At 41.6% G+C, this 14,735-nt stretch overlaps 3 protein-coding genes and 1 non-coding gene across 12 annotated transcripts in view; all 4 read right to left on the bottom strand.

The window, feature by feature from the left end:
- The window catches only part of cadm3 (cell adhesion molecule 3), a 106,554-nt gene extending 104,355 nt beyond the window's left edge, over window positions 1-2,199 (bottom strand). For 4 of the 7 annotated variants that reach the window (XM_085141483.1, XM_085141484.1, XM_085141485.1 and 1 more), the window contains exons 1-2: window positions 1,910-2,197; window positions 167-324 (exon numbers count right to left, since the gene is read on the bottom strand). In XM_085141483.1, coding sequence (XP_084997609.1) covers window positions 167-257 — 91 coding nt within the window. In that variant the 5' untranslated portion in view covers window positions 258-324; window positions 1,910-2,197. Of the gene's footprint in view, window positions 1-166; window positions 325-1,419; window positions 1,842-1,909 lie in introns of those variants that run through there. The other 3 variants (XM_085141480.1, XM_085141482.1, XM_085141481.1) reach the window with 2 other exon arrangements.
- Window positions 2,200-4,079: 1,880 nt separating this feature from the next.
- trnar-ucu (transfer RNA arginine (anticodon UCU)) lies at window positions 4,080-4,153 on the bottom strand. The gene has a single exon. It is a non-coding gene; the product is annotated as a tRNA-Arg (tRNA).
- Window positions 4,154-5,732: 1,579 nt separating this feature from the next.
- On the bottom strand, window positions 5,733-9,528 carry sdhc (succinate dehydrogenase complex, subunit C, integral membrane protein). The gene is made up of 6 exons (XM_085141506.1): window positions 9,425-9,528; window positions 8,426-8,485; window positions 8,227-8,328; window positions 7,431-7,492; window positions 6,298-6,461; window positions 5,733-5,991 (listed from the first exon to the last, which is right to left on the bottom strand). Exons 1-6 carry the CDS (start codon window positions 9,439-9,441, stop codon window positions 5,887-5,889), a joined length of 510 nt encoding a protein of 169 aa, XP_084997632.1. The 5' UTR covers window positions 9,442-9,528; the 3' UTR covers window positions 5,733-5,886.
- Window positions 9,529-9,898: 370 nt separating this feature from the next.
- atp1a2a (ATPase Na+/K+ transporting subunit alpha 2a) overlaps window positions 9,899-14,735 on the bottom strand; it is a 56,173-nt gene continuing 51,336 nt past the window's right edge. The window contains exons 24-25 of one of the 3 annotated variants that reach the window (XM_085141475.1): window positions 11,582-11,622; window positions 9,899-11,390 (exon numbers count right to left, since the gene is read on the bottom strand). In XM_085141475.1, the coding sequence (XP_084997601.1) occupies window positions 11,594-11,622 (29 nt within the window). In that variant the 3' untranslated portion in view covers window positions 9,899-11,390; window positions 11,582-11,593. Of the gene's footprint in view, window positions 11,623-14,735 lie in introns of all 3 variants that reach the window. The other 2 variants (XM_085141474.1, XM_085141473.1) reach the window with 2 other exon arrangements.

Raw genomic sequence — 14,735 nt, 5'->3', positions numbered from 1 at the left:
TAACGCTGCTCTGATTCCCTTGTCATAATACAGGAAACAACGAAAAAGCCTCAAGTAAACAGATAAGGGGCACCACAAGAGACAGAGAGAGAGGGTCAGGGAGGTCAGGGGCCCAGGGAGAGACAGTAAGAGGCAGACAGATACAGAGGGAGAGAGATGTGCTTACCAAAGCTAGTATTGCTGTGAACCGCAGCTGTGAAGAGTACTGTCAATAAGCTGACACTCCATAATGCAAAGGGGGCTGATGGGAAGGCCATGTTCGGTCACACAGATCCGCCTGTCTCACTGAATCCTCAGGAGGGCAGAGGAGCTCTGGAGTGTCACCTGCAGGGAAAGCAATGGTGAGATAAAGAAAACAAGCAGGCAAGGCCAACTGGCCACTAATTGCATCCCCTGCCACTGGTTGGCTGCAACTGAATAAACGCTTGGCCCACCCGTTACTCACGCGTTGCTCCATGGGTATTCATCGATCTGGTTGTGTCATACTATACCGACGACTGATTGAGGGAGGTGGGAGTAAGGAGAGAGTGGGCGGTGATAGAGCCAAACAGAGGAGTAGACGGAGATGGTGGCGATGTTTAAGTGTTAATGAGGGGAGACGAGAAGAATGGGGGTGGTGGGGGGTGGTGTTCATATTACTGTCAATTTATTCCACTTTAACAAGCTGTGCGCATGTGGAAAGAAGGAAAACGAATGTTTCTGGGGCCATTTTCGAGCTCCAACTAACTCACTCTAATTAAAAATAACACTAAGCAACATTCCCACAATTGGCAGTGAAAGAAAAAAGGAGAAGAGGAAAGACAATGAAAGACACAGCAGCAGCGGAGAGATACACCTGCCGCCCGCTGAGAATACACGGTGCGCTTTGCACTAGACCGGAGACGGACCGTCGTGCTTAATAGCTTCTCTGGCACTCGTTCTCGCTCTCTCTCTCTCGCACTCCTTCTCTTCCTCTTTCTCTCACGCAGATTCCTTAAAATAGCAATAGCTTGCGCAGAGGTGAGCCCTCGGTCCATCTGTGGACGGCTCCCTCATTGTCATCGCCGAGAGGGAACCGGGGCTGTAACGTTGGCTGCGGGACGGACGCACGAGCGGGCGGTTAGGGCGGGGACAAGGGGTGGGATGGAGTAATGGGGCGGAGGGGGGACGTGGGGAAGGGGGGGGCATGTCATGGGAAAGGGATGTTGGGGACTAGAGACGGGGTGGGGGGGTGTCTATGTTTATTGTTGCTCCAGCCCTTCCTGTTGAGTGATGGCGAGAAGCGAAAACAAAACTGGACCAAGTGCATCCATGGGAAATAACGCGGAAACTGAGCGCGAAGAACAGAAGTTCTTTGCTTAACGTGGAGAGTGAAACCAATAAAGATGATGACAATAATAATAACAATAATGAAAACAACAACAGCTCGCGCATGGCTACCTGCATTGCTGCGACGGACCGCGAGAGCACCAGAGGACTGGTTCTCAGGTCGGAAAACCAGTCCTTCTCCCGCGCTTGCAGAAAAATCTGGTGCTCTTGAGAATTTGGGAGACTCTTGAAAAGGCTGGAGAGAGGTGGCTGCTGCACACCCCGCGAGTTACGATCTTTTTTTTCTGCAAAAGAGCGCGGAAAGAAAAAAAAAGGAGGAGAGGAGTCGGGAACAGCGCAGACAGCCCGACAACAAAACGTACATTTAGAGTAAATTATGAAACACTCAGGGATTATACACTTCTCTCCCTGGGCAGGCATAACGGATTACAGAGAGAGAGAGAGAAGGGAGACTCGCAGTGCGCACACGGACACATTCCTGGAGACGGAAAAGCGTCACCACTGACAGGTGTCTCCTGTCCGCCCTACAGGCTACATCCTAAACCTGTACATTAATACAAACTGTGAAACATTGCACGGCAATAACCACACGCACACACACCGGTATAGTCCGCCTCCGGAGTCGGGTTTTGTTGATGCTGGTCTCCAATAAGGTCCCCAGTAAGGTCCCTCCTTTGATGCGCAGCAGTCGCTTGTTCGGAGCCTTCTTTCAATCTGCTTTTATCGACTTTTTTCTCTCTCCTTGTTCCTTCTCCCGACTCCTTGTTTTTCTTGCTTTTTCCCCCTAAGCTCACTCTCTCACTCTGTCTTTGTATCTCTATCTCTCTCTAGCTCGCTCTCCACGGCTACCGTTCACTGCAGCAAAAACAGACTGTCTGAAAGACGAGCGGGAGGGGAGGGGACACGGGAGGGAGGGATGGAGGGAGGGGATTTTAATACGATTTGGCCCGTACCACCGGGATAACAGGGCCAGAGCAGGGGCCTACTGACTGAGAGCAGCATGAAGGAGATGGAGCGGATAGTAAGATCTTACCATAGCGAAAAATCATCGTAATGTTGCTATAATATCCCACAGTGAGTCATCTGACCTTATCTGCCTTTATGGAATTTCATTATCCCCTGTTGTACATAAGCTCGCTTTATCTAAAGTTTCCGTAGCCTACAGAGTAGGTACAAAATTCTTCTCCTGAATTCAGACCTACATATCTCATATCGGGTCATCTGAAGCTGATTGTCACGGTTCCCAGTGGAGTATAATGTTTCTTATCATTGATGCTATGGAGCTATTACTTATATCTTGCAGATAGGCCCACTACTATTTCCCATCGGTTAGATAATTTCCATGGTTGCCTAATGATTTAACCGAGTCCTTGGCCTTGTGGAGTTGTGGGACTTCCGTTTCCTCCTTATTTTCCCAGAATACTGTAAATCCTACTTTGCTGAGACGTTATCGTTTCACAGTTTGTGCAGTAGTCCATTAATGTTTCTACATCATAATGGCTACACCCTTGGGAGTTTTACATATGCTTGCAACGTTAAAGGGGAGAGTCCTTGTAGTTTTGACGTTTTTGACGTCAGGCCCGTTTGGGAATCAGGATCCAAGGGTGGAAGGGAGAGCGGGAGGAGGGGGAGGGGTTGTTCAACTTGCCAGAGAGGATTAAGGATTAGTTTGCGGGCGGATTAGGTCTGTGTGTGGGGAGGCATGATGGGGTTAAACATGGATGGCACGACAGCCCAATCAGTGGTGGTGGCAACAAACTGAAACCGAGGAGGTGGGGTTGAATGAAAATATAAATAAATAAATAAATAAATAAATAAATTATAAAAACCATGGGGAGCGCGGGGGGAGTGGGGAGTGGTAGGGGAGTCGTGGCGTTTGAGAGATCTTCAAGCAAGCAGCTGCTTTCCCACACTGAAAGCAAATAACAATATCAGCTCTGGGCTCCCAGATTTGGGGGGTTTTAAAGATGGAAATAGTCCACCTTCAGGGATCCTTGAAAGGATTCCAGAAAGGTCCCCACCCTGATTTCCCTTAATTTAAAAATACACAATGACTTCCACCAACTCTTCTTCTCCACTCGCACTGTACAATGTAGTTATGGTCTTTAATTCAATACAGAATCTGCATACAAAAAAATCTTGAGACGACACCATTTTCTAGCACTATGAGTCATTTATGTTCAAAGTAAACCGGAGTCTTTATCTCTCCCTCTGTCTCTGAACCGAATGGGAGGATGGAAACGCGGCATCTGGCATCATTAAACACTTGTTACGAGGACGGCAAAAGGCTCTAAACGTTTAGCTGCTGCCGCTGCTTCAGGAAAGCTTTTTGCTCTGGTTTAAATGAGCGAACAGCCCCAGGTGCCGAAACCGTGAGCGTGCGCGCGTGTCCGCTGGTGAGACTGTGCAGTAATGTGCTCGCGTGATAACTTAGCGCGCAGCCTGGACAGTAAAGCTGGGAAGGGAGCCCCGTGAAGTTCTGCTATGGTTTCACGCCTTTTCCCTATTTCAAATCTGCATAGATGAGATGACCTTTGCGCGGTGACTAGGCTCCTGTGAAATTACCAGGCCAGATGCACTGTTTTTGAGCTTCTGCAAAATAAACACGACTATGAATCATCTTCTTTCCACCCATCCACCCTTGCCGTCGACAGAACAGAGCAGCTCTGTTATGCACATCTTATCTGCAAAGAACATTTAAAAAAAATGTAAGCTTTATTCCGAACCCTTCTCATTAAAGGAAAAAAATTACAGCCGGATCCTTACATCCACATCTCTGCCGGGACTCGAACCCGGAGCCTCTGGATTAGAAGTCCAGCGCGCTATTCCATTGCGCCACAGAGACTGAGGCACCGTTTTTTCTATCAAAACCGGGTTTATACTCCCCCTCCCAGCCCTGCGCAGCATCCTCACCACCCCTCAGCATCAGGACCGCAGCTCCGTGGTGTAATAATTTGCCAAACGGTAGGGGGTGCTGCCGCCGCATAATCATCAGTGACTTAATGTCTCATAGAAACAGTGGGAACTCCCGCTTTTCATCCCTCATTTGTTTCGTGCAAGTTATCTCGTCAAAATATCATTATGGTGATGTTATCAGAGCAAAACTAAAAGATGGAACATTGTGCATTGGAAATGCATCAACAACTATGAGCCAGAGTGCTTGTTGTTTGTAGGGGAATGAAACAGCCAATACTTCTATTACCCCCTATTCTTTTTTTTTACTCCCAAAAAATGAGAAGAAATTCCGCAGGGTTTAGTCCAAACAGTCTATAAACAAATTCAGCCTTGGATCCCGCAGAGCCTGAGCAATTTTCCCGTCCATCACAATAGAAAATTGCAGACCAATGGATGTGCAGCTCAGGTGGAAATGTGCCTGTTGTGTGGATAGGACTTTGTGTGGGGAATCCTGCGTATGCCAAATTAACAGCAATCAGACAAAAAACTCATGTACAAAGAGGCATTTTGCAAGAGTTGATGTAACATTGAGCTGGCAGTGGTTAGGTACAGCAACAGAGCTGATATGACTCTGTGGACATTACAACACCATCAAAAGCACTGAATTAACTCTTGAATTTTACAAATACTGGGAAAAACAGTTGGCTGTGTCCTTTAGAAACAGACTGACAAAACGCATGACACAACACCCAAGAATATATATATATATATATATTCATCAGTAAACCAAAAAGACATTCTGCCTAACAGCATTTCCCCTCCAGGCATCGGTTACAAAATAATGAGCCAATTTTGTTACAGCTAACCTCAGAACATTTACCTGTTTTTTGTTGATCTGTATGCACTTGTTACTGTACGCAGCACAAGCGGGAGTTGGATCTGACTTTACATCACAGCTTGCCTTTATTCACACTGCAGGACAAAAGCAGGTGAGATGCAGTGTGTATCGCCTGTGCGGCTCAGTTGGAGGTAAGGCCCGAGGCAGGCTGCCGGTGAGGAGCCTGTTCACATGAACAGCTTCCACCACTGAGCTGCCTCTACATTTCAGCCTCTCCCTTCCCTGCCGTTAAAAATGTATCTGAGCATCTGCAGCCTGGATAAGTTAAAATATAAATGACAGCCTACAGTTTTAAAAAAAAAAAAAAAAAAAAAAAAAGAGTACCAAAACCACAAACACACCTTTCTGTGCACAAAAAACATCAGCAGACACACTGGTTAAACTGGCAGTGACTGAGCACTCAGGGCAAAGAAAAGTGATTAATGATTTTGACGTCACAGCACAATTAGGCAAATTACATAAGGCATGTAGGACATGTCTAATTTTGGCCGCTGGTTGTTGTTCACACTGAGAACAAGTGTGAAATAAACTGGGTCACATTTGCATGCACCTTGCACTCTGCTGCTGCATTTGCTGACCCCAAAGACTCTCCAAGTGTAATTAATTCAAAGGAAGAGACATCACAACATAATTTCTAAGTTTAGAATAATATAATCCTTTATTGAACACTTTGATGACATAAGTCTGTTTAGGCCACGGTACATATACACAAAACAAAACTCCCACAGTGAAATCCAGTTCACGTTCACTTTAACTCGCTCTGTTCATCACGTCTGGTCCTGAGCTCAAATCATGAGCAAAGCTATTGACGTGATGACGGACAGACCAATGACTGTGTAGCCGGTGCGGTAGACCTCTGGAATTTTGAAGCCTTTGCCCATATCCCAGCCCTGATTAGATAATAATAAACAGAAGAAGATCATAAAAAGAACGTTAAGCACACAAAAACAACCTCTGTTTATAAATGTTGGCAAATGTAATTAGTAAAATTAGTAAACATGACAAAAGCAAAACAAAAATCGGTATCCTCTTAAAAGCTTAAGCTAAGCAGTCCAGACACCTCATAAAACATGCAAATGGTAAAGCTACCAAAGAATTTCAAACAGACTCTAGTGTGAGGAAGAAAAAGGTAAGCAGTTCCTCGGTTTAATCATTAGGCAATTTAAAAAATGAATTATTAAATCATTAAATCTTACCAAGTGGCGGATGCCGTTATAGGTGTGGTAAGATACGGGGAAGGCAATCCCGAATTTGGCCAGCCCAGTGAGAAATGGACCAATGGACAGTGAGTGGATTAAATCCAGGTAGTAGGGGTAGCTCCCTGGCAAAACCAGCGCTGCCACCGCAAATGCTGAGATAGCTAAACACAGACAGAAATCCTGAGACCACCACACCTTTCATAATCAGTAAGAAATTAAGACATGTAAAAAGAAGCTCCACATGCTTCTAACATTTTGTCTCCATAAGCCACTTTACCACATGATCCAGCTCACCAGTAATTTTGCAACATGTGAAAGCCTCAGTTATGTAAATACTTTGTTGTTTTTTGCTCTTGCTGGAGTGACAGCCAAATAATAGATCTGGATCAAACAAGCGCTTCTTGGGCTGCCTGCTACAATGCACTGAACACAATGGCTTATTTAAAGCTTCTATTTCTGTATTGCCTGGATGATAAAGAATATAAACTAAACAACTCCGTGTGAGAAAAGACATTCTTTAAAATATTTATATACATACAGAAAGCTGCATTGAAAACTAAATGTTAAATACTGACTGTTATGTTTAGATGAACTGATATGGCTTCCTGTCAGTTGGTGACAGATTTACTTCCCTCACTGTGAATCGAAGTTGATTTCAGGCACGTGATTACTCATGTGATTCTAATAGAAAGCTGAGAGACAGTAAGTGGCACTTAATGTCCGAGAGGTAGCCTGGCTGTTGAGTTTGGCCCTTATCGAGCCAATTAACACATAAACAAAGCTGATTCAGCTTTTACAGCATGTTCCATGAAGGTCAGCAGCACTGATATACAATACCACAATGACACGTGTTTTTACTCCAGGCAAATGACTGAAAGCTGTTAGCCATCTAGTGTTAATTTTCACATGTTAAGTTTAATTGTATTGAACAACTTGTGTTTTGTAATTCCAGTAAATGCTCTTAGTAAAAATCAATAGTGACAGACTACAATGCCCTGAAGACATTTCCAAGGTCACTTAAAAGCTGACAGTGGCTGTATAGCTTTTTTCTGAACTGGTACTTCAAGGGCAAAACTAAATCATTTACTTGCTTTAACTTTAATTTTGGATGGAAAAAACAGATGTGTTACCTCCACTGAGCCCAATTCCAGTTCCTCTGTGCGTGATGGACATCATCATGGGGACAGACCACCTGAGACGCAAAAAAAACCCCCAAAAACCAGAGCACATTTAGCTCTCACACATACAGGCCTCAACTAATAATTATTTTAAATCTTTAAACAGTATGTGATGAATGAGGCTTTGATTTACAAGTAACAACACTGCAATTTTTACATTTTAATCATGGAACTTTTATTTTGTGCCAGTGATGGATGCACATGCAAAGTTTGCATGCATAAATATGAATAAGCTAATGCTCTAGAACAGGCTAAACCCGGTGAAAGAGTATGACTTAAATCACTGGATTACAGATTGGAGAAGCTGAAGATTGTTGACAGTGTTAAAAAAAGGTGCCCTGAGTCATCACAATGATCCCAAATGACAGAAAAATATTAAAGTTAAAAAAAGGCAGCTGAACCAGGAGGGTAGCCTAGAGAGAAATTACATATACCGACATATACTGAACAAAAAAGGGGTTCTTTGCTGCAGGCGTTAGGATTGCAATAACTTGGTGACAGTACATTATAAGGTGCTTATTGCACTAAATCTCAGGTATTTGTGGGTTGCCCTGCTGTTTTATTAGCTTCGAAAGAATGAAAAACCTGCACAATCAGAAAAAATGACTTTAAAAGTAACAATATTTGCAGCTCAGAAAACGTGTTGCTGCAGATTTGAGGTGTCTCTGAAAACATAAAACATATTTTACTTTAACTGAGTCACATCTTAACAACACTGAGTAGACACCAGAAGGTATGCAGTACATACTTGTAGATGGTGACATGGGGAGACATGGGTCTGTTTAATCTGGAGTTTTTGTCCCAAAACTTGTTCATCTCCTCCTTGGCTGTGGATCCCATTGGAGCCACACTGAAGAGGAGAGAAAATGGGGTGGTTACAGAAAACAAGTTTGCAGTAGCATCTATGTGTGCATTTATAAGCACTAACAAACAAGCAGAGAACTCACTGTCTGTACAGGACACTGTACTGGGGTTTGGAGAGACAGACCCTCTGACGTCCCAACGTCCTAAAAACATAAAAAAAAAAAAAAAAAACAGGTTTAGATTTGAATCCTGGTTTACTTCAGAGTAAACCAGCAGCACCATGAGAAAGATATGTTGTAAAGATGACGATTTTTTCAATAAGTAAACAGAGCTAAATAGGAACAAGGGGCAACAAGTCAACAAATTAACATAAAAAAGAACAATAACACATACAAAAAAATAGGACACAAAAGAAGGTTTGAGCTTCGCTATTATTCATACTGTAAAATTGTTAATACTGTCAATAAAAATGCTTAGGAGAGAATGATTTGTAGTTCGTTGTTGTATTTTTATAGTTCTATAAACAGTTATGGTCATAGATTTTGCATATTCGTTGGGAAGACCCAGCAATAAGTAAAGCCAAGTCTTAACTCCAGCTCTAGCGAGAAGAGAACAGATGAGAAGTGTCTGTTAAACAAACTCTAAAGGGTAATAGGTTCACTTCTACTAAACAAAGATCTGTTTCACATTTAAGGTAATTTAGACAAAGCCTGCCAATCATTTGACCTGGGTAGAGTTACGACACTGTAACGGTGTAGTGCGATTATCACTTAACACAAACCTAAATCAAACAAATTCAGATTATCAACAGCGAATCAAGCATTTGTCAAGCGGTCATATGAAGGTTAAGGCGCCAAATAACCGCTTACGTCTGTCATTATTAAAACTACTTGTCAAAGTCCACTCTCAGATAACCAAGAACATCTGACGCTAGCACGATAGCTACAGTAAGCTAGCGGCTTTCCACCGCACTTGCGGTAAACAAGGATAATAAATGGAGACTACAAGTTACACCGAGGCGCGTCGACCTCAAACGTGCATTTAGTTTATTGTACTTTTTCCTCTATGCGCCTCAATATCCCAAAGAACAAGGAGTAAAAGCTTCCCAGAGCCCGAAAGTAATGCACTAAAGATAAACTGACCTTAGAAGCAGCGCCATGTTTGACGGACAGTGAGCGGAAGTGACGTTACGGATGTTGTTGTTCCGCGGTGTTATGAAAAACCTTGAAGAGATTCAAGCTTGAAAAGGAGTTTGAACTGTCTGAGTGCTGTAAGGCATGGCGTAATGTTGAAGGTGACGTGTAATAATTAGGTTATTTTACAGAAAATGTCTGTTTCGCTGTTGAAAAAATGTTTTTATCTGGAACCTCTTTGCAGCAAAATGCATCCGGCTTTAAACGAAATCCCATATTTATTCACCATTTTAAGGCTGAAATCAATTTTTACTTTAAAATGCTAAAATGACTAAAAAAATATCTGTTTCCTTCACCTTTATGAACTTCATGTTAAACACAAGAAATTTAGACAAAAATAAAATACTCACTGAGACATCTTATTTTATTTTATTTTATTAAAACATAGGTAAATCAGTATGCTAATGGAAATCAAATCAATATAAAAATGTAATGAAAAGGAAATGTGACTGTGTAAGTAAAATGTAAAATTAGGTTACATTTTTTAGAGTTTACTTCTTGATTTGCAAGTGATTTCCTCTGGGTGCTCCGACTACCTCCCACTGTCCAAAGACAGTCATCAGCATTTGTAAGTGAATGTGAGCGTTGTTGTCTGCCTCTCTGGTACCCCTGTGATGTACACAACCTGTCACCTGCCATAACCTGTGTCCTTCCTTTCAATCTCACCCGATGTCAGTTAGTATAGGCACAGTCCACTTGACAAAATGGACTGATGGAAGTATTTGTACATAGCTCTGTGGTTTTTAGTTTAAAGTAATTGCAGCAACCCAGATGCCCTTCCTGACACAGTCCCAAAGGGATTTATGTTTTCTCCTGAGGCTGAACTTGGGAGCTTTTGCTTTTTAGGCAAATGCGTAACCTACTACACTAAGGAGCTACTCTTTTATAACAGTTCTTTGTCAGGATTTGGTTGTTTTTCTTTCTGTAACATGACAGCAACATGCAAACACTGAGTCTTTGTTTTCAGAAAAATTCCGACATATTTTTTATTCCTTTCAATCCTTTGCTTTCGTGGGTGAAACACAGAGTATTTTTATCCACTGGGGGAACAACATTCCTAAATCAAATCTGCACAGGATGCTGATAGAAAATATCAGATTCATTTCCTTTTTCATATCCAGTGATGATTGCGGTTTAAGTCTGACTTTTAGAGGAGAAACACAACTACTTAGATAGCGTGTGAATTCTGTCTGAATCATTTTTTTTCCATGCCTATTTTGTCTTGCTGCACCAACTAGCTTGGAGAGCCCAAGAGAAGTCAAAAAGATAAAGGAATATTTTTTCAAGAAGATCATTATTGGAATATCCTCCCATTCATCAATTGCAAGAATAAACTAGCCCACCAGTCATGTCTTCTGTCAAGTAAAATGGATACATGGAACAACTATTGTAAAATGGGAGCTCCATGCACTCCACACTCACAATAATAATAATAATAATAATAATAATAATAATAATAATAAAGTTAGTGATGCCCAAAAGCTCTTCTAGATATTTCCAATTACCTCCTGTCACACACAAATCAGCCAGGAGATTAAAGACATCTGTGTAATATTGTACAGATTGTGTATTCCAACAGACAAAAGAGAGAACCTGGCAGAAAATACTTTGGGTCTTGTTGGCTTGTTCCTTCATAACCTGCAGATGCTTAGTTGATTAGATCCAGCAATGTTCAGAGGGATGGCACATCAAAATCAAGTTGCTTATATGACTTTGCAATAGGGAACAATACAGATAGGTGAGCAATGTTTAAATGATGGGCAGACATACTTTGGAATACATTTTATTTGTCAAATTTAACACAAACAACATCTGATACTCCCTTTCAGCCAAACAGGCCACAGTACATCACTTTGGTAGCAGCTTGTGTAAGGCACAAAGGTTTACATTACTATCACTCTGCTGGAAATGTTTTCTGATAAAGAGAAAAAAAGAGAAAAATCAAAAGCCTATTTTCAGCAGTATTTTTCTGATAATCAGATTTGTGAACTGATCCATGCAATATTACAACAGACAGACACGCACGCACAGTTTTACACTCATGAGCGCAAACGAACACATCTATGCATACACATGCACGCACACACACACAGACCTCCAACTGACATTTTCTGAATGTTAATAATATGTCTCCTGCTCCACCCAGCCTGGAAGAGATGAAGAGAGAGAGGCAGAAAGACAAAGAGAGAAAGTGTCAGGGAACAAAATGACAGGCGAGCATTTTTCATAATATCCTTTTGTATCGCTCTATTTGTATTCATCTCATTGCCTTTGTCTCCGTACATTTCCAAATGAATCCCCTTATAACTCTAAGACTTTGATCAGCCGCCCGTGACACACAGATTAACAGAAATGATGAACTGTCACGATAAATTGTATTTGTCTCCCCGTGTCTTGCCCCTCATCTGCTGTAAGGCAGTGGCAGTGAACAGATTTTGAGCCATTGTAAGGTGCCCGTATCATCTGCATAATCTTCATTACATATCTCAAGAGTCTTCATCAGCCTGCTTTAATTTCCTTTCTAATAATTTTCAGCTGGCTCTGGTGGTGTGGGACAGGTTTAAGTTTTACATATGAACATGAATAGGCTGAGATCAGCTCTGCACGCTATATACTGCAGTTGCAACAATAGGTTGCAAACCCTTTAGAATTTTCCATATTTTTGTATAAACATATCCTAAAATATCCGGTTTTGCTAAAGGAAGAAAAACAGAAAGAACATGAATTATATTACACAATAATATTACTTGGTCCTTAACATTTTGAGGAAAAAATAGTCAGTATTACAGATCTGTGAACGGCACCTGAACCTCTGTTTTCAGCATCCCATGTGACACTTTTGTGCAGCAATAAATGCAAGTATAAATATGCAGTAAAAGGCGATCAATTCTGCACACTGGCTTCGAGGAATTTAGTCCATTTCAGTATTGCAAACACAAAACTTTGGGTTCTCTCACACAAACTGCTTGCTTTGGGCTATTCCACAATTTCTACAACTTAAAGGTAGGACTTTGACTCGACTATTGAAAAACATTAGCTGAATTCTTCCACTACCATTCCTCAGTAGAAATATTTTTGTGCTACGAGTTGTTTTCTGGCTTTATGCACTTTTCTTTTGAGATTCGTGTTCTTGACTTTACTGTGAATATATTCAAATTAAGGCTGGGTGACATGGAAAGTTTTTTTTATATCAGTCAGATATATCGATAGATCACAATATATGTACTTTTTAAAATAAATAACATAGGTTCATAATTCTTTCTGAAGATAAAAAACAGGAAATGATGGATACAAAGAATGTTATTTACATAATTTTTTTTGTTTTATCTTCTGCGGGAATAAGTAAGGATATTGTTTCCATTCTTTGTGTGGATTTTCCGGTACAATGTTTTTCATTTTGTGAATATTAAAACATTTCATGAAGGAAACATTAATGAACACTAAAACATTATTTTAGCAAATACTTTCTTATACTTTTTTTGTTTAAAATTTTAGTTAACTCTACTCTGCACACCTAATTCTCACCTAAACCTGGATCATTAGGTCATGTAACCCATGACAACAGCAGTGATCATGCATGATATGACAGAGTGCTGAGCGAGGCAGAAAGGATTTTACTCAGATTTGTGCAAGTGGAGTCATACTGAGTGCTGTCAGGAAAGGAGGTGGAGGAAGGCCAAACATGAGAGCCGGAAGGTGACAGCTCAGAGGAGGACATACCAGTGTTTGAGGAGCTTGAGCAGGGTCAAAATGATGACACCCAAAGTTCATTATGGATGAGGAGTATTGCGTAAGCTAGGGCTCTGAAGTTGTGGGATTTGGTTCCTCGACTGCCGTATAAGACACCGGCCTGTGAAGCGAATCATCTTTTCATGATTTCATCAGATTGAGGCAGAAGGTTACATTTTTTAAGGAGATGTCACCTTCGAGAGAGCTTTAGTCTTTGTGCCCTGATCGGACGTTAAGATCATTTGTTACTCTGATCGACTGGCCAATCTCGAAGAATCTGTCTCAACTTATTGAATTGTCTATAACTAGGAACCAGAAAAGTTGGATCTTAGGTTATCCAAGTTATGTCATGAACACAGATATGCTGAAGAATGTCTTCAGCTCCAGAATGCGTTACGTTTTAATGCTACCTTCAGCATTAAAACTTAAAACCACTTCCTTCTGGTTTGTGTCTTCTGACATCTTTTAGTCTAAGACCTGGTTTGCTCTTTACTGATTGATGTAAGAGGTCCAACTTTCTTGGCAGTAGTTTCAGTATGGTTGAAATTAAAGTGAAAAAGGCAGGAAATGTAGAGTTAGCATATGCTTATATTATATATACTTTTAGGATATATATATATTATTAATCAAGCAGCACGGTGGCACGGTGGTTAGCACTGTTGCCGCACAGCAAGAAGGTCCCGAGTTCAATTCCAACATCATGCCGGGGTCTTTCTGTGTGGAGTTTGCATGTTCTCCCCGTGTTTGTGTGGGTTCCCTCCGGGTACTCCGGCTTCCTCCCACCGTCCAAAGACATGCAGCTTGGGGATAGGTTAATTGGATACTCCAAATTGTCACTAGGTGTGAATGTCCGAATGAATGTGTGTGTGAATGGTTGTCTGTCCCTGTGTGTTGGCCCTGCGACAGACTGGCGACCTGTCCAGGGTGTACCCCGCCTCTCGCCCTATGACAGCTGGGATAGGCTCCAGCGCCCCCCGCGACCCTGAAAAGGATAAGCGGAAGCGAATGGATGGATGGATGGATTATTAATCAATTAATAATTAATGTAAATCAACAGGGTAAAAGTGTGTAAAAATTTCTTTTCAGCTTCTCAGCTGAAAAGGCTTCTAGAAATTTGTAATACCTGAAAACTTCAGAGCCCTACATGATACAACACTTCTTATTATGGGTGAGTACCAAATGCTGATATGTCTTCCTCTGACCTTTCACCCCTCTGCTCTAATGTCTGGCCTTCTTCCACCTCATACCCCTGACAGCAATAAGACTGACCACCCCTGCCACAATTTTGAGAAAAATCCTTTCTGCTTCACTTTGCCCTTTGCTTCCTGAAGTATGGACAAAGGTTGAAAATGCAATGTGATAAGTCCTTTTGTCCACTGGCTAAAATTTGTTTCGGAAGCCATAAAATTACTCTACATTTCTGAAATCGTATTAAATCTTTGACTCTCAAAGAAGATCTCAAGAAGCAGTTTGATTTTTAGTAATGGAAACATAATATCTGCAAAATTATTATCACCTAATTTTATGGTCA

This window comes from Neolamprologus multifasciatus, chromosome 18 (assembly GCF_963576455.1).
Source record: "Neolamprologus multifasciatus chromosome 18, fNeoMul1.2, whole genome shotgun sequence".
Lineage (NCBI taxonomy): Eukaryota > Metazoa > Chordata > Actinopteri > Cichliformes > Cichlidae > Neolamprologus > Neolamprologus multifasciatus.
Note: the sequence above shows the minus strand (reverse complement) of the source record. Positions and strands in the feature narration are given on the sequence as shown.